Source organism: Pterocles gutturalis, unplaced genomic scaffold, assembly GCF_000699245.1.
Source record: "Pterocles gutturalis isolate BGI_N339 unplaced genomic scaffold, ASM69924v1 scaffold39799, whole genome shotgun sequence".
Lineage (NCBI taxonomy): Eukaryota > Metazoa > Chordata > Aves > Pterocliformes > Pteroclidae > Pterocles > Pterocles gutturalis.
In genome coordinates, this window is record NW_010134808.1 from 21,871 (window position 1) to 41,602 (window position 19,732).

General features: G+C 43.2%; 2 protein-coding genes across 2 annotated transcripts in view; one reads left to right on the forward strand and one right to left on the reverse strand.

The window, feature by feature from the left end:
- Positions 1–2,506, forward strand: part of LOC104467793 (atlastin-1-like) — a gene marked incomplete at its 5' end in the record, with an annotated part of 18,791 nt that extends 16,285 nt beyond the window's left edge. Inside the window, 2 exon segments of the mRNA XM_010081696.1 lie at positions 138–152; positions 2,366–2,506. Of these exon segments, the coding sequence (XP_010079998.1) occupies positions 138–152; positions 2,366–2,476 (126 nt within the window).
- Positions 2,507–4,718: 2,212 nt separating this feature from the next.
- SAV1 (salvador family WW domain containing protein 1) lies at positions 4,719–19,091 on the reverse strand. The gene is made up of 4 exons (XM_010081695.1): positions 18,650–19,091; positions 10,296–10,566; positions 9,266–9,409; positions 4,719–4,929 (listed from the first exon to the last, which is right to left on the reverse strand). The coding sequence occupies exons 1-4, from the start codon at positions 19,089–19,091 to the stop codon at positions 4,728–4,730; spliced, it is 1,059 nt and encodes a 352-aa protein (XP_010079997.1). The 3' UTR covers positions 4,719–4,727.
- Positions 19,092–19,732: the final 641 nt, after the last annotated feature.

Genomic DNA, 19,732 nt, shown 5'->3' on the forward strand with positions numbered 1-19,732 from the left:
TACGCGGCGGCGGTGGCCCCAGCCAGTGGCTGTGGCCAGAGGCGTGAAGACCGTGCGCTCCCGTGGGCGTGCATGATACACAGAGATGCTTTTTTCTTTTTCTTTCTCCCCCTTTTCTTCCCAATGCCTCTCCCCAGGGAAGCACGAATGAGGTAAGTCCCTCTTGTTCTCCCCATCTCCCCGGCATGCAACTCCGCGTGGCTCCCGCGGGCAGCCGAGCCACGGGCTCCCGGGGAAAAACGTCTCAGACCCAGATGTGCATTTCCGCCGCGTCGCTGCCTTTGGGACCACAGGCTGCGGCGGCTCGGCGTGGCGGCTGCCATCCTGACCCTGCACCAGGATCCAGATGATCCCGGTGATCCAGATGCCTGGGGAAGGGGTTAAACGTGGGCGCTGCGCTCCACGCAGGGCTGGAAGCCAAGTGGAGGGAGAGCTTGGGACAGAGAGCGTGTTTGTGACGATGGGGATTTTCATCTTTCTCCCGTCAGTCCTGGCTGGGGATGTTCCTCTGGCGCTCAGAAGTCAAACGGAAACACCGGTTTGTTTTGGAGCACCGGGCATGGCGCAGCCCTTGGGCTTGGCGAGGCCTCTGTGTGCGGCTGGAAGCGGTGTGTTGTGTTTTGGGCAAAAAACACCCTGTGCTGGACTGAGGAAGCCGAACACAGAGCCCAGGAGGCAGATTTGCTCTCCCTGGCCGAGCACAGCCCCTCTTGCCCGGCTTGGAGCATCTCCATGGGGAGCCGGTCCCTGCCCGAGGTGGTGCAGCCCACAGGGAATCCTGGGGGACAACCACCAGCCGCCCTCGATGGCCGGGCTCCTGGTGTCACCAGCGCCATGGGGACACAACGCTGAGCTGGGGGCCAGGCCAGCTGGATCTTTAGGCAAAGCCTCGTATGCATCTGATGAAAACAAAAAATACCCGTCTCTCTGCCGGAGCTTCTGTGTTCATCCCGTGCCACCCCCGTGCGGCCAGGTCTGTGACAAAAGCTCCAGATTTTATCATGTCACCAAAGCCTGACGGCTCCATTGGTCAGTGTCCACATCACCCATGGAGTTATGCGGGGAATTTTTTCTTTTTAAGAAACTTGCAGCAGCTCTCACAGGTCCAAAAGGCCATTTTAAAAAAGAAAAAATAGTTAAATATCAACCCGTTCCTTCCGCCAGCAGCCAGCCCAGGCGGGGTGTTTTGCTGTCCCGCAAACGCTGAGCAGCTGAAAGCTCGCGGACCTCTGCGTCCAGGCGCTTTGCTCTGGCTTGTGCAACAGCAAGAGGCGGAACAGGGGCTTTGCTGCTGAGGAGCTCTTCAATAAATCCGATCGTCAGGTCCGTGAGACTGGTTTGGCATGAAAAAAAAAAAAAGCCTAAAAGAGCACAAAATGCTGCAAGGTTGCGTCTGTAGGATGTGAAGGTGCATTTTTCAAGAAAGCAAGCCCGAGAAGCTGCATGAAGTCTCCTCCAGCAGTCCACTGCATTCCCAGAACACGCATGCAAAGCCCCACTTCCATCGCCCTAAACACCTCCAGAGTCTTGCGCCCACCCTGCCCCTGCCCGCGGCTCCGTCCTTGCTGAATTAACGCCCCTGTGCACACGAGGAGCGAGCTGCGGATTCCTGCCCATCCTCTGCCTCTTCCCACCCCGCCCTGAGCTCGCAACAGCCTTCAGGTCCCCAGCAGCAGCTGGCGGGTTTGGTTGGGTTTTTATTTTATTTTATTTTCCCCCTCAATGACAATTTAATTTGGAATGGCTGCGCCGGCTTGGGCTGACCCCGGTGTCAAGCTCTCGCCCTCTGAGCCCCTGTGACAATGACACTGGGACCAGCAGCTGCTCTGCAGAACCAGGGGCTGCACACATCGCTTGGGCTTCAGTGCTGCTCTTTGCAAAGGACAGGTTTTGCTCTCAGGCAGGAAAATGCACCTGGATACAAATGGAAAATGGTAAAATTAGAAGGAAAAAAAAAAAAAAATCCACATTCATCTGCAGGTACACCTGCCACAGCAGCGCCTTCTGCATGATGCACCCCGGCTCTGCCTGGTGGTGTAGAACAGAACACTGAGGGTGCAGGAATTAAATTCTCTGTGTGAAAGAAAAACCAACTCCCCTCCATCCCTTAGTCGTACTCCAGGTAGTCCTTGATTTACTGGAATGCGCAGGGGCTCCTCCCATAGCTGAGACATCTGTAAATGAATGAAGCAGCGATCTTCTTTTATCCCTGCTGGATGCTTGACACAATCCAGCGCTGGTGCACAAAGCAAACCGATGCCAGGACTGGTTTGACCCCACCACAGCTGCGTGAAGGCAAAAGCACAGCCCGTATGTGTCACAGAGAATGTAACTCGTTTTGTTTTTTTTTTTCTCCCCCCCCCAGGCTTTGTACAAACTGTACAGCGCGGCAGCGACGCACAGACATTTGTACCACCACGCCTTTCCCGCGCAGAAAGCGGAGCCAGCCGAGGCCTCGGAGAGGAAGAAGGTGTAAGCCCGGCGCACGCCCATCGATGCATGAACGGGGCACGGACATCTCCTCCTCCTCGGTTCAACTCTCTCATCCCCGTCCCCATCACGAGCTCCTGCTGCCGAGCGGGGAGAGCAGAGAACAAGTCACGTGTAAGGTGGTTGGGTGTGTTCGTTCGACAACGCGGTGTTTTGACAGCAAGGTGTCGGCATGTTTTTCGTTTTGTTAATATGTACATATGGGTACTGCTGCAAAGACAAAGTGCTTTTAATTTGTAATCGCCAGCGTTCTGCCCAGCTAATTTATGAAGCCTTATTTTCTCCTTCTTAATTAGTTCTGAAGTCACTGAAGAAATAATAATTTACACGATATTGCAACTAAAAAACCTTCCAGAGCTTAGCATTATTCCAAAGCCAACTTCTTTTCAGATACTTGAACAAGTTATAACATGTAACCAAGTTTTTTCTTCAATTAACTGTTTAATTACCTAACCATCATTAAAAATGTATTCACTTGCTTTATCCGGAACTGTCAGGGCACTTCTGCTACGGTCTGTCCACGATCAAACCTTTCCGTTTGTGACCGATGTGTGTATGTACCGGAGCGAGTGTCACCGTATTTCTGTCTGTATATATTCATTATAGTGCAGAGAAAGTGCGTTCAACAGTTCTATTCTTTTATCGTCAGAACTATTAAAGTTTGCTGTCAGTTCCTAAGAGGCTGGTTATCCAGGAAGCAGTTACTGGCTGATGAGGTGAGCGCTTCTCCTCTGGGGTTTTTTACATTCTTGCTTTCCCTTTGATATTTTGAAAATACTCCAGCCTGGCTCCTTCCCCTGTGTCACCTCTGTGCCCTGCTCCTGTCACTAAGGAGGTCAAGGCAGGTTTTGGGCAAAAAACCCCAACTCTCCGCCTTTTAACAGCGGAGGAAAAGCTTCTGAAGTGAAGCGAGGCCAAAGCTGAGGGGCTGCAGCCCTCTCGAGGGCCAGCACCAGGTCCAGCCCCCCTCTCGCTGTCAGGATTTGTGGAACAGACGTGTTTGGCGACACCGAAGCCGGCACAGCGCCAGGCAGGCGCAGCGCTCCCAGGGCCAGCGGCTGGGTGTTGCAGAGAACGGTGCCAACCACAACCGGCTTTATTCCGCCCGGACAGGAACACCCTCCTCACTGGGGGCCCCATCAATATCATTTAAAGGCAAAAAAATCAGCTGAACAGCCCTTCATTCATTAAACAAAATGATTTTTATTGAATTAATAGGATTTACAAGAAATGGTTTTTTTTTTGTCTGCAACAATGTTTATTGCACTAAAAAAAGAATCCATAAATAACATTTCAGGACAATCAGTGAACCAAATGAAAATATTGGAGAGGGTAACTGTACAATTAAAAATTTTCCCCAGGTAAGGAACCTTTAATACAAGTCAAAAGCTCGTTTAAAAAAAAAACGTAAATTGTTGTTACATCCCTGACATTCTCCATGGTGTGGCACAGCTGGCTGGAGAGCTGGTCAGACAACGCTATCCCCTTCCCACATGGGTCACGCGTGATGAAATGCATTTACCTGGCATTTAAACACCTGTGAAAAGTTCATTAGAAAATCTTGGTCTTTAAGAAGGTACAAGAATTTCCCCTCTGACTAATTTCTGTGAAAACTAGTAGTAAATATAAAGTAGGAACGTGTTAAAGTAAAAAAATAAGGCAACTCGGACTTCGCTTTTGTAAAGCACTTGTTTGAGGTTGATGAAATCCGCCTCTGGCTGGTGTTAGCGGAAAGGAACGGTGTCAGCGTTCTGGACATTAAAGCTGTAAACAAAGAGCAGACCTCTCTCAAGAGAGGGATACCGAGTCCCGAGGGAAATGCACTGAAAGATTCGTTCGGATTTTAACAATGTTTTGAATCCAGGACATTTCACATAGTTGCATCTATTGCCCTTTAAAAAATATATAGTCAGCTTCTTAATACTGCAGCTGACTGCTAGGAAAGATACCAGAATCGAGTCTCTGATTGAACTCCGTGCTGGTTTTCAGAATAATAAACCAGTTCTTGTATGGAAAGAAAAAAAAAAAAAAAAAAAAAGATTAACAAACATTTTTCATTTTTATAAACAATACATAATACATGTAGAAAAATACTCAAGAGGATAATAACAAAAGGTGCAACGTCACCAAAAATAAGCTGCCTTTTCAACAAAAGCACTTTTTCATAGTTTTGAAGTGTGAAAACCTTTTAAAGCTCTTCGTGTCCTCAGAAAAGTCTATTAGAAAAAGTTGATAGCTTAAAAATTCTTGCCGTGCTGCTGGGCATACCACTGCTGCCTCTGCTTGCGGTGCTCCAGCTCGGTGAGGAGGGCCTGCCTGTATGCCTCGTACAGCTTCACGATCCGTTCCAGTTCCTTCATGAAGAGCAGCTTCAGCATCCCCTGGTATGTGTCCAGGTCCGCCAGCTGGAAGAGCTCCCACTTCAGAATGTGATCGTATCTGTTCCAACAGAAAAGAGGATTATCTGCACGCCCTGCCAGCCTACGCGCAGCATCTCAGGGGTTTCCTTAAGAAAGGTGCACAGCCGCCCGTCAGATTTTGAGCAATCTACGTTAGCATGTTTTATAAGAAGAAATAAGGTAATTAAAAAAAAAAAAAAAGATAAAAAGATGGGGAGCTATGTCTCAAAGTGAGTCGGAGAAACATCACTTAGAGCTGAACTGCAGAGTCACTCAGAGAAACTCTAGATCCTGTTAACTGGTTAGAATAAACCCAGGCAGAAAACGCATTTTGGAAGCATTAAACCAGCGATTCCATTCACCACACGCCTCAGAGGTTTTGCAGTAAAACAGCTTTTAAAATTAGAGTAACACAGAAAAAAAGGAATGACTTCAACAGCTTACCCCGACACCCCAGCAGGCAGAGTACCCCAAACCCTCCCTCACAACCCACTGTTGTTTCCAAGGATCCTCAACAAGCACTCTGGAACACCGTCCCCCTCGGGGTTCATTAGCAGCGATGATCTAAGTCAGTGTGTCACCAGCTGTGAGTGATGAACCCCACAGGAGGAGGGAAGAGGGTATCAGAGAGCATCGGTGGGGACCAAGGGAGGGGAGAAGCCAATTAGCCCCTAATTAATGGCTGTAAGCACTCACACCAGCCAGGGATGTCCTACCAGCAGCAATCTACCTGCCATGGGGAGAGTGGGATGGGTGTCGAGGGAGCGATGAAATCACTAACAGCTAAAAATCCTGCATGTTCTTAGTCTGCACACTGGAAAAATGAGCTGCCGAGGACCTGGGGAGGTCCCCTGGTGACATGTGGCAAGAGCCTGGAACACACTAGTGCCACCCCAACTCCTCCTTGAGGAATATCGCATCTGGCTCCCTGCGTGAGATGGAAACAAGCTCAGCGACGAAGTCAACCAGTTACTGTTGGATTTCTTCCCACTTCCACCAGTCACAAGGAGTTGGTGGTGGAGCAAGGCGACATACGGCAGCCTGGGTCGTCAAAGCGCCGTCCACACTGTCAGTGCTTTGTCCTTGACGAGGGAAACGGACACCAGCCAGCAGCGCAGAAGGTGAAAGCTCACCAAGGAAAAACCAAGAGGAGCAAGAAGGAGGCTGCACGCAGCCAGGCTTTGTTAGAAGCCACACGCATCGCTCTCCGCACGTTAAAACACCACAAAGAAAGGCAGGAGCACCCCATCAATCCTCGAGGCGGGAGAAATGATGTCCAAGGAAAGCTGCTGAGTGTCACTGACCCTGCCAACGCTCCTGGGTTACAGAGCTGCTGGCACAGTCCATCTCACCTCCCACTCCGTAGGGCTTCTCCTCTCCTACTCCACACGCAGCGCTGCTTCCCTTACACAAGCTGTCAGCGCTGGGTTTTTTATTTTTAGTTTTTAATACGGAGCAATTCTGAATTTCTGTTTGTTCTCCTAACACTTTTCTCAATTTCTGAAACATACAAACACACCCCTCTGCTCAGACTCTTGCGATACCGAAGCTGCTGCCACGGGCTAGGTACAAACTTAATGTGAGATGAGCCTCTCCAAGCCTCCCTCGTTTCAGAGCCGAAGAAGGTCCCTGAAGGCTGGGCAGATGAGTCCAGGTCCACAATGGATCCTATGTTTGATCATACGTTAGTCAGTGCCTCGCTTTCATGCCACAAATTCTTCCAAGCCAGTGCTGATAATCTTTTATACCAAACGCGTGGTTCAACACTTCCCAAATTTAACATCTATAATATTTACCTTATACATGAGCTATCCAAACTATTCAGGAAAGTATTTTTCTTCATTACTTTAAGGGACCTCTTTTTGTGCCAGTCGTAGGGGAAGGTTTCCAAGATCCTGGTAGAAAACCAGTATTTCTAACAAAGTTCTTCACCAAAATCATGGTAATTCTCCAGCGATAGGATTGAAGGTCTCCATCCAGCTCGTGGCCAGATGCCCAGTCCCACCACCACATCCCGTGGGGGAGCAGCTGCAGGATGATACCAAGCAGGTGACACCAGCATCCAGGATGTTCCTTGAAGAGCTGGTAATTTAAATAATTCAGGAAAAACCCAATACACTGGGCCAAAAGCAAGACTTGGTGAGCAATGGGAAGTACAACTTACTTCAGCTCAGGCTCCGACGCCTACGTGGCCAAGCGATTAGGGACTGGGACCCGGCTCGTGTCGGTCAGCACGTCAGGGGATGCATTAACAGCCCGCGGTGCAGACCTACCCTCACACGCTTAAATGAAGTGGTGTGATGACTTCAGATAGCTAGATGCATACCACAGCTTAAAATAAACGGGCTGTTCTCTTTCATGGTCTCCTTCCACCTCAGCGTGGTGACTGGAGAAGCCCGGCAGGGTGACACGAGCCAGCAGCCATGGAGAGACCAGCCAGGTTCGGGAACAGACACACTTCCCCAGGCTCAGAGGGGACACGGGACGCAGGAACGACGTGTGACGCAAGGGGAAGCACAGTTCTCATTAGCGGGAGCGTCTGGGCTAACCTGACCCTACCTAAACTCGCAGAGACGTGTGTGAGAGAACTTCAGGGGTATCGCCCCAAAGCGAGCAGGGGTGCCAATGTCACCCTGCAAAGGGGACCCGAGGAGCATGGAGCATCCCGGCACAGGCCCGGCCAGCTGCAGGAACAGGACAAGCGGCAGAATCTCCTAAGCAAGGGGAGGAAACAGCAATTCCCCCGCCCAGTTTTAATCTTGATTTTGTCTGATCCGAGTCCCACTCTGCAACAGGCATTTTAATGCTCTTGATTTTGCTAAAAAAAAAAGCCCTGACTTAGTTACATCACCTCCACATACCCCTAATTTCCTGCTTCTTCCCAGTGCTTCTGAACACACACACACAATTCACTCCTAATCAGATTTTCTTAACTTGGAAATGGGCAGCTGAGGACTATAGTTATCAAAAGAATAGAAGAAGCTCATGGAATTTATTTGATCCAACTGAAACCCATGAGAAAATATATTCACTTAAGTGGAGGCTGAAGCCAAAATATCAGGAAATTTATGCAGATAAACTACCTTACAGACTGAAAAGATATATTCAGAAGGCTGTATGCATCAGAGGAGCACCACGACACACAGATGACTATCAAAGATGCTTCTGAGGAATTTTAAGAACTTAAATAACCACAGCTTCTATCAACTTCCTAAATAACAGCTTCTGTATTAAAGTCACCCCAAGTCTCGACAGGGCTGCACTGCTACAATCACTTTTCCCCAAAAAGTGAGAAAAACCAAATGGCAGCTGTTTGTCAGCATGGAGATCAAACTCCAAAGGGGGGTGGACCACAAGCTGCTGCTTGGGAAGGTTTGCCAAGTACAACGATCTTTGTAAGCCCGTGATTACTGAGGGAGCAACACCCTTGCAGCTCTGCTCCTTTCCCACTCATCATGAGCTGAATCCAGCTGCTGCAGGATTTCCCATAGCTTGCCCTGCGCTGGTGGATCCTTTCAAATGTTCTGGCCAAGGGCGTTTATTAAAATACGCTCATTCTCAACAGAAGGGCCGTTTCCTGTTAAGGTGGCAATACAAGAAAACAAAGCTCTATCACATGCTGTGATGTTGCAGGTTTTCCGGGGCCTGCAGCTTTTTTTTTTTTTTTTAAAGCATCATCACAGATTGCCAAAACCTTGGTCGTTCTTTAGCTCTTTGAAGCCATTGCTGGTGATAGTTTCTCAAGAAAACTAGCACATCAGGATTGCATTTCAGTGAGAGTTTCACTTCGCCTGCCAAGAGAAGTGTTGATTGGGGGAAGAAGTCTAATGAAAGATTAAGCCACCAGCAGAGCCTCAATGGGGTCACTCAAATCCAAAAAACATCGTAGGTCTAGGAACGCTCACCACAGAAACACCAAGTGGAACAGGGCACATAGTTTCTTTGAAAAAATGACTTTTTACTACCACTTAGTTTTTAATTAACGTTCTTGAACAGAAATATAGATTTCAGTCTGTATTCAAAATTCTTAATTGCGAAGGAGAAGTTGTACGTCTTTTTCAAAAAAGGATTAAGATACATTAAAATCCTAAAAATATTTCCCATATTTTATAAACCATGTGGTACTGTTCTCACAAATACACTGAAAGTAAATCACATCCTCAACTCTGCGTAAATCATTCTGCAAGTCACGTGAATGGCCAGAAGGACTGTGATGATCTGAAGGAATGCCTAAAACAAAGCAGACTAATGTGATGAACATCTGCTAAAACTTCCTCATCCACTGTCAGCAAGAAGCTCTTATTTATTTGGTTTCCTTCTACGCGATGCATGGAGTGAAATGAAGAGGGGAAAAAATAGATCAAAACAAATCTCACTTGACGGGAGCGCGGGCGTAGACCTGCAGCCAGTCTGGAATCTCCGCGGTGTGGTAGGGGTTTGCGGGGACAAGGAGAGGCTGGCTTCTCTCGGCTTGCTGTGGCTGGTAAGTCACTGGGGGAGGCTGGTCGTAACGGGGAACGCTGTAGGAAGGAAGATAGGCAAAGTCTGTAACCTCCAAGCAATAACTTAGACAGACTGATATAATTAAATTGTTCAAATTAATACAAGCAAAGGCCGATGATGCAATATGGCATGTTGCCTCAGCAGGCCTGTTCTGAGAGCAACTTTCTGTTGCTATTTCTGTGCTGTTAGCACGCTGTAAAATTCACCATCGACCTCATCACCTAGTGCCCGCTACCTGCCTACTAAAGCGGAACAAAAAATGTTATCTGTTTTTAAAAGATTAAAAAGGCAAGTATTGATTCAGCCCAATAATCCACCATTTAATATGTTAGAACAAAAATTCAGGAAGCAGCTGAAAAGAGTTATTCCATTTATAGCAAAGGACATCCTCATATATTTATATTTGTGCCAAATGTTAAAGAACTTTCTCCTCCTGGATAACAGCAAAATAGATTATCAGAAATTAACTGGTGGATTCGGTGTACATTAACTTCATATTATGAGTAGCTAAAATACCAATTTTCATTCTAGACAAGACTTAATTCACATTTCAGATGATACGTGGCTACTGGTTCAGACAGTCTCCTGGAACATCAGATCAAGTTTCTTTTCAGTCTACAATTCAGTTCTGTTCTCAGCCACCTTTTTGTTTTACCGACAGTTGAAGAGAATAGCTGCTTTGTTTTAGTGAGTCAAGAACAATATCCTGTTTCTAAACTTAAGACAGTAACAGATGAGACAAAAACCTAAAAATTAACACTTCTTCTAAAAAAATCTTAAGAACCAGTAAAGCTTACTTCTAAAAATAAGAAGTTTTTTGCATGTTATATGTTAAGACAAAACCAGTTGCACTTTCTGAAATGGATTAAGAAAAACAAACAGAAGAGAAGGCAGCTGCGTTACCTGGGAGCACAAGGATGTTTATATTGAGCTCTTTTGTTGATGTGATCTACGTAATACACTCCAAATTCTGCCGACTCAACTCTCTCCCATCCCGGAGGCAGCCCCTCACGCTCGAGCGGATGGCTCCAGTGAGTTGTGTTAGTGTTATGATCTATATAGTATTTCCTTCCTCTAATAGTCCAGTCCACTGACCAGCCGGGAGGAAGAGGTAAATCTTCAGAACTATGATTTGTTAAGTTTCCTAGAGATGTAGCAGCAACTCTACCAATGCCTAAAAAAAAAAGGGAAAGCAATGTTTACCTGAACTAGTAATACCCCAAACCAACAATATGTACGAAGTCAACGCCCCTCCGCCCGCCCAACCTGAGGCACTCCACGATCTTTGAACAATACCATGGTGTGTACGGTATATGCACTTGTATGTTAGCAAAAAAAGTCCGACCAACTCTAAATTAGCTATTCCTTTTAAAGTCTCACTTATTTTGTTCTCCTCCTTCTCCAGATTCACTAGAGAGCTTCACTCAAAGCCAGTTAAAACATTCTTGCTTTTTCAATGAGACATATATTAGCATACACAACAGGGATGAAACTGTTGTTACTGTCTCAATTTGCTGAGGAGAGAGCACTGATGTAAGATTACAAATATTAAAGCTTTACATAAACAGTTTCTGTTAATATGCTAATACAGCCACATCAAAACTATTTATCTACCAAAAAGCTACAGCATTTCTTTTACTAGTTACAGTCAGAAACTACAACTATGTAGAAAAATCACTCAATACCAAGAAAACTTTCCAGATTAACCAGTCAAGAACAGCAGCAGGACCAGGTAAACCAAGAGAGGAAGGACCAGGAAGGTTAGCACTATACCATGCTGCCTGCTATTACTGAAATGTGTGCAATCATGGCCAAAAAGTGTCATCAGTAACAGGAGAAAATGGAAAAGCCGGGCCCACACAGGATCCTGCATGCGCCCTTTGCTGTGTTGTAACGAACACACAGCTTTTACATTATAAAAATGAGTGTGCTGGATGCTGAGAGATACACTGAAGAACCATCATTAGAATTTCATCTTTTCCCTTCCTCTATATCCTCCAGATACTTCGGAAGCTAGATAAAATAAAAGCCGTAACAGTAATAACAGAAAACTGAAAAAAACCCACCCAATAAAAACCAAATCCCAAAAAAACCCCAACCACAAAATCCAGGTGACATAATCAAGAATTCTGCAGGTCTCTTTCCATTCCCTGGAAGCCTACTAGACGTGCTGGCCCACATTCAACTCTCTTTTTTAAGTCCTTTTAAGTAGTTACCTTCAGTTGCCCACAGTTCTACAGTAAAACAATCTTGGGCTTTAAAGAAATTCCAATTATCTTTTAATCCCACAATCACAGTATTCATCAGAGTTTGTGTGTTTCTATTTCCCATGGCCAGAAGAAGGGGTATGGGAGCCACTTCTTCCACTTTCTTAGAAGTCAGGAAGCGGCTCCATCACAAGCACCACGTTTACTGACTGAGGAATACACCCATTTCCTTCTGTTTTTCAGAAAGAACATTTTTTGGTGTGATTATTTTTTTGAGAGAGTGGAAGGGAAAGGCACAGCCTATCTCATCTAAAGCATACTATTAAAAAGAGGTTTCAGGTGTGGTCAGTAACTCAAAAAGACAACAGTAATTCTGAAGTAGCAGCAAAACTGTTCTATTTCTCAGGCTCCAAAATAACTGAATAAATAAAACATAAATGAAAAAAAAAAAAATCTCACAAACTCCCTTCTGAGTACTGCTCTTTAAAACACCCGTGCTCATCTCTAAATCTTTTTCTAGCCTTGTGGTGTTCTGGACTATCTGGCCTTCAAGTATTTCCTCTTGTTACAGCACTTACCTGTTTATTGGCTTTATAAAGGAAAGTCGCTGGCTGCATTCATGGCACAGCTCCCATCTCTCAGGAGGATTAAGCAACCTAGACCTTTACTTGCAGTGAGAAGAAACATCCTAGAGGCTTCCTGACCTTTAGCAGGGAAACTATTTCAGACCCTAGCTACAGTTTTGTCACTGGTTTTGTTTTCATTCCTGTGACAAAACACAAACATGTGAGCTTCTTGAAAGTATTGCACTTTGGATAAACAACTTCAGTATTTTCTCCAATTAACTGGACAGCTGTGTTGGAATTTCACGTACGTATAAACAGCGACTCTTAAAGCACCACTAGCAGAAGAGCTGAACACACAAACTCGACTGGGGGAAAGAACTTTCACAAAGGCATAAATATATTTTCCTGTTTACTGCTAAAAACACCAGCACATGCCTGTATTTTTGTTACATGATTCCAGCAGCAAATACTTCTATATTTATTCCTTGGGGTAAAGGTTAATAATTTCTCATATTTGGAAGTTGGTATTAAAAGTTGCACAAGCCATCCTCTGCATCAGAAGTTCTCTTGACACAGTGCCTGTAGCTCTTCATACAAAAGCCAGAGAAGTCTGGGAGCTAGACTCAGGGAGCAAGGAAAACCGAAGTCTGATTACACAGAGAAACCACCTAGGAAGCAGGCTAAAAACCAGTGCTACACCCACTGGAAAGGCAACACTGGCAGTTCTGTGTTTGCACAATCATTTAATTCTAGCTACGTCGTTTCTCCCAATGCCAGATTATTTTTTATTATTATTTCCAAGATGCAAAGAGCAAAAATAATACCGACCATAAATACCTTATGCATTCATGTTTCCATTTTGACGTCATATGTGAAGAAGCAGAGCCGTACCATTAGATAAACTTAGATAGTTGCAGCAGTTACCAGTTTTGAACAGTGTTCCAAGCCACAATTAGCAAGCTCTAATGATGAAATCAAATGCCAGATTTATAAACAGACGGTTGCAAATACTTCAGGTTGGAGACTATTGTGTGTAGTCTTCATGTGCCTTTTTCCCCTTAAAAATCATGGATCATATTGAAATATTCTCTGTGTTGGAAGTTTTAAGACATCCAATATTCATTTTGAAGAGTAAGTTCATATGAGATCTGTACCAAAGTGTTAACTAAAGAAGAAAGTTACAAGCCAGCCTAAAACCATTTATTGTGGGCACTAAGTTTTCTGTGCCGCATTGCCCAGGTACGATACTCTTCTGTGTTTAAATTTCAGGTCAGGTCTTAGCCCTAAAGCATTTTCATAGCAGCCCGAAGATTCACACAGGATTTTACTGCACACTCCAAGGATACTCCCTGAATCGTGGGCTGGTACCAGATTTACACAGCACAATGAAAAGTATCTACAGAAAAAAACCACAAAACTTACAACTTGAACCTTTTTAATCAAAATATCTAGTGTAAAACTGGTGATTTTCCTCTCGATGGAGGATATGATCTCTACCACAGGATAAACAAAATCAGACCAGTCGAACCATTTCACTGTAACTCCTCCGGGTTTTCTTCCTCCCATACTGTTCTATCTGTAAGACAGAAATTCTCATTTTTCCTGCTTTCCCCAGGAACAGAATTGTTTAAATTACCCGCTTTTTCCAAAAGTTAAAAGTCTCTTTTCCTCTGCTTAAGAATGACCACCGATCTTAATAAACTCCCCCAAGTGCCACTATCAAATCTCAAGAATGGTCAACAATGAATTTAAATTCATGCAATTGTAAATCCTTTTCAGGTTGCCTCTTTGGAACTTTGTCTAGACTCACTTGTTAATTCTGTTTCACCCTGGTACATGTTTGGGGTATTTTTTGGTTTAACTGTTGCTTTTAAAGAACACCAATACTGAACATTGTGGCTTTGCTTTTTCCTTCGCTTGTAAAATACAGTACCTTCAGTTTAAGGTCTTGAATTAATTGTCAACCAGGCCATGAGGCATGATATGCCATTACAAAGCAAAAAAAAAAAAAAAAAATCCTGTTCAATGCTGTTTGCTTGCGTAGGAGTACCACAGGGTATGTTCTCAACACTTTGAAAATAGAAAATGCAAAGGAAGAGCAACCACTTCTTACTCACATTAACAAGATTTAAAATACTCAGAGTTTTCAGTAAGGCCAGGCCCTACATTCAATCTTATTCTCAACACCTTGAACAACAGGGTGTCCTAACACCAGCACCCAAACTGTAACGTGGAGCACCACGTTCCAGTGCGTTATAAGGTGTCAATGCAAAGAGTTCCTTCATTTAATATGCTTCTCTTAAAAATGTATCTTAAGCTAATAATGTCACAAATGTGAAAAATATGTACTATCCTCTTCAATCAAGGAAGCTCTGATTGGTTTGTTCCATTAGTATGGAACAAAGAAAACTATAAGTGATAACGCATAAATGCTTTCACAACCTGGAAAGAATTCCAGGTTCCTAGGAGGAAAGGTTTCCAGGTCAGCAAAGGGCAGTTCTTTGGTCTGCCTGGTAGAAAGCACAGGAGAAAAATCATCACCAGAGCAGTCCAGCATAAAGGGAAAGGAGCAAAAATACCAAAGAGAAAGTCTCTGACTTTGTTTATCAGATCCAGTGCTGATGTAGGCAAGGTTTTAGAGCCTATGAACTCCCCACAACTAGCTTCAGCCAAATTTCCAAGTGTTAAAGAACAAATCTAGCCAAAAGGCCCTCATGTTTGTCTTTAATTAGGCCGATTGTCTTGAGAGCCTTTTTTCAGAAAGCCAAAATCCTCTCCCTTCCCCTCATCAAACCAGGATGAAGAACAGGAAGAGAAGATGAACAAACTGTTTAATTTTAAGGGAATAAGTAATAATAAAATAACAAAAAGAAGTTTCAGTAACTCTGCTGTTTAGACAGGTCTGCAGGTTCTAGGCCTTCCTAACCCGTTCCAAAGCGTCTGAAGGTACTTCCTGAGCGCAAGTACCTCGTTTGGGAGAAGGAATGAAGTGTTCGAGTAAGCACAAATTCACAAGTAGGAAATGCCAGGAAGTACTTTGAAAGCTTCGAAGAGTGTGCTACAAACAAATTACTGCAGAATCAGCACAAAAGACGAAAAGGACAGGAATTACCATTTGTTTAAAAATTAGTGAAGTTACACACCTAAAAAGAAAAGCCCTGCTACTTTAGCTCTAAATAGGTTTCATTTAATAATTTGTATTTCTTTATTTTGCTCTTAAACACAAATACTAGTTTGCAATTTTTAAGGGGTACAATTTAACCCGAGGTGAACCTACTTTCACTAAAGCGCACCGGATTCTCTGTTTACAATTAATTGTTTTTCTCCTCTGACATCACAGTCAACTGCTAACAATCCACCACCAGAAAAGTCCCTTCACATTGCGATTTTAATCTCAGCAATTTTCATGTACACAGAAGGATTTTTTAGCTTACCGCTCAAACAGGTACAAAAAACTCTGAGGTCTTGGTTACAAGTTAGTTCCAATCTATACTGTAGATATAACTTCAACCACAGACCTCCCCAAACCTTTAACCTAGAAGAGAGGAAAGAGATGGCGAGGAAAGACAGGTAAAGTCTCGTAGAATTAAGTTTGAAATGGACACTAAAAAAAATATTTTCAAGAAATGCCACAGAGGTAGCTAAACATACAAAACTAGAAAATATCTCAACTGAAGACATTTTTCATGAAAATCAGCAGCACTAGATTGCTAATTAAAAACAAATCTAATGAGAATATGGAGAGGAAGACATGGAGAATTGAGTCATACCAAGAGAGAAAACACGACTTCGAGGAGAAATGCCTATGAAAGAACATACCAATGCTGTCACCACCCACTGTTGAAAAATTATGGGACCTTCCTTCAATACTTTGCTGAATATTTTGAGTATGAAAATCTCAATAGGAACATGTTTTCAACGTCTCTCCAAATTATGAGGAGGAGAATCTTTATTTTGAAGGAAAGCTGAAATTCACACGCACCTCTTCACTTTCAGACCTCTGCTTCTCAGAGGTCATCTGAGGTGTAACCAACACCGAATGAAACACCCCTCATCAGCGGCCAGTAAACCTTGTGTTCCTCAGCCAACATTTCTGTAGCAACCAACCCAAATCATAACAGAACCAACTGTGGGGACCTTCTGAGGGAGGGTGGGAGGGGAGGAAAAGGGTAGAAGGCAGAATTCCCAGGTTCTAGCTAATAAACAGACTTACACAATGGAACTCTAGGGATGAGGTAATTTTGTCATCCATTATCCTGATGGAGAATTTTTGGTTAAGTGAAACATTTAGAAACAACAATGGAGATGTGTAAGGACAAAGCAATTCAGACAAAGACAATAAAAGTAAAAAGCCTGCCCTCAGGACTCTGGAAATGCAGGAAATAAAGGAACTAGAAATGACAAAAAGATCAGTGTAGCTCACAGAAAACACTGAAGGTTTGAAGACAATGGATGGTTCAAATAAAAAGAAGCTTAATGGTGAGATGAAAGAGGTAAGAAATTCTAAAGTTTACTTATTTTTGAACACTTAATTCTTTTACTGAGAAAAAGTAACAGCAATTCCTGAAAAGATGTACTGAAGTTAAGGACGTAGGTCAATATTCTTACTGCAGTGAAAACTAGAGTTCATATTCCATGCTGAGATGAAAGAAAAAAAAAAAAGAGGAAAAGGGAAACACTCTGGCAGACAAAGGGCTCGCTTTTTGTCTCTCCCTACAAGTGCACAAGACTCACTCATTACAAAATATGTCTAGAATTTGTTTAAACTATTAAACGTAAAAATATGAGAGTGAATGACAAAGACCAGCCAAATATCAGCAGCTCCTTTACGATTTCCAGCAGCTAAGGGGCCACATAGAAAAATGGGGGTAAAAAAAGTCTTTTTAGAAAGAAATCCATGTTGCTACAACTGAGAAAAATATGGCTGTAAAGCACCACTTTCAGCTTGTTTTAAACATTTGCTAGATTAAACTCCACTTTCAAACTAAGAGCTAGAGCTCCATTTCCACTTAACATTGTTTCAATTCCACACAGCAGCAGCACCTTTTTTTGAAGTCTTCCTCAGCATACCATGACTGTAGTAATTCTGAATGTTAAATTGATGGATCCGTTCATGAAATCCTCCCCTCCTGCCTCTTCTCCCTACAGTACCCCAGCACATGCTAACACGTGCTCGTTATCTGGAGCAGGTAAATGTTTAATGACTGCTGGCTGAACACCAGCTGACAGAGATGGAGGACTGCCATGCAAAGTCTAGGTAGATCAGATGTATTAGCATTCAGCAAAATAAATGAGGAGAAAGCAGCAAGTCTTAGCTTTTCAGAATTTACTGGCTGACAGCAGCCATGCCAGCATTACTCTTCTGTCACTTGTCATTCAAATGTTTTTGTAGTAAAAAAACTCACAAAGCATTTTCAGGTTAGAATTCCACAGACAAGGTCAGCAGCCTTAATGTTGACATTCTTCCCAGCAGATTTATTTTTCTAGACAGGAGATTTATTTTACTAGAGACTATTTACTATTTTGTTTACAGATTACAAGTCATGACGAACTAACAAACCTTTCATATTGAAGGGGCATCATTTACAGGTTTGAAATGTTTTGTTTCAAACTCCTCCTTGAACATAGTTTTCACGGTATGTACAGTGCTCCAACCCAGCCAATTTTTCTACTTTTAAGGTCACCTTTCTATGGGCAATACTGTAATCCCAGACTTTTTATTCCACCAACAGATTCACAACAGCGCACTGCACCAAAGAATTACTTAACAGATATAATAAAATATTTGTTAAAGTAATATTTAATGGATTCTTCTTTCTTATGCTGTTCTTCCATTAGAAAACAAAGATTCCAGAGAATCTGAGGGGGAAACAGGCATATTTACAAACTATATTACAAGCTAAAAAAAAAAAAAAATCAAGTCAATTTCACCACTAACTCTATGTCAATTTGCTAATTACACAAAGCAGTCATTCCTGCCTTTTGACTATAGTAAATTATTTTAATTATTGAGGTCAAATTAACACAATAAAATTAAATAATAACACAATAACAATTAAAATAAAATAAAATGGCAATGATGTAATTTAGAGCTGTTGGTTATTCTCTACATAAGGAGAATGTAGATGTCCCCTAATGAATAAAATTCCTTGTTAGCAACTGAATCAACTTTGTCATAAGGAGTTGTATATATGTTTGGCATTAAAAAAAAAAAAAAAACCTTGCTCAACCTTACCACATTTATTTAATTAATAAATAATGGTTTAAGTATATTTTTTCCTTTCTGGATATACGCAATCAAACTCTTGACTCTAAGGAACATGAACATGCAGTGTACTCAGATCACAGAAATGTCACTAAAAAGCAGCTCTGTCCTACACAGCGTAACTCCTAAAAACACGACCCTGATCACCCAGACATACCTCTGCACCTGAAGTCCTATAAAAAACATATTTTAAAACCCCAGCAATGTATCAGTACTTACCTGAAGTGTGCCTTCCATGATTCTGTGACATTCTCTGGAAGAGATCACTGTTGTGTTCATAATACCTGTAGTCCTCATGTACGCGATCATTTAACTGACGTCTCCTCTGGGCATCGTAAAAATGATCGTAATAATAACAACGGGCACCGGCATCTCCATTTTCCAAAACAGAATTAGCTTCTGTTAAAAAGGACTGGGAGGAAGAGCCATATTCTCTAGGGACATCAGCTAAACTTCTTGCAAGATAGGAAGGCGCAGACAGTCTGTTGCTTTCACGTCTCATTATTTCATGAGGTGGCCTCTGCACTGGAGTTCGAAGGAAACTCTGGTTTCTGGAAACAATTCCATCTCCACCAGATGCATATGCAGAAGAAGTGGAGTCAGGAGGACAGATATCAGTTCGTCTTGGAATGGTTGGACCGTGACGGATAAATGAAGGCATCAGATCTGATACAGAGCACAAAAGAAAAATAAGAACTTTGGCTGTACTTGCACATAAAGCATTTGGCTAGCCACAATGCTGATTTACACCACGGAACTGAGGAAATCGAGAGGCTAGAATCCCTCTAAGGCACCTCTAATGTGTATGCAAGCACATAATGGTAACATTGCAGTTTGTACTGGTGCAACAGAAACCATCACGCCCTCCACCAGTAACAAACTACTGTCAAAAGTGCAGTTTTGCCAGTGTAACTGCAGCTACAATAAACAAACAAACCAACCCAAACCCCATCAAAAACCACACAAACCAAAAATTTCAAAACCACCCACACTGTACTGTGGCTACACCAGCCAGGCTTCACACCTCTCTACTAGAAGAGTCAAGAAAATCCAAGTATCCTGCCTACCACTCAACACTTCATCGGGACCACTGTCCTTATCAGCTCAGAAAAACTGAAGATGTTAATGCCCACATGCTTACAGGAATCCAGGACAGAATCGGAAAGATAATTCATACTTCCTCCACTAATCACAAAGTTTAACCAGCAAAATGCTGTCATCCTGTACATGTTAAGTTCTCAAACTATCATGAAGATATTTCACTTTCTCCTTTACCTAAAGAGGTTTTGCACACCAACAGTA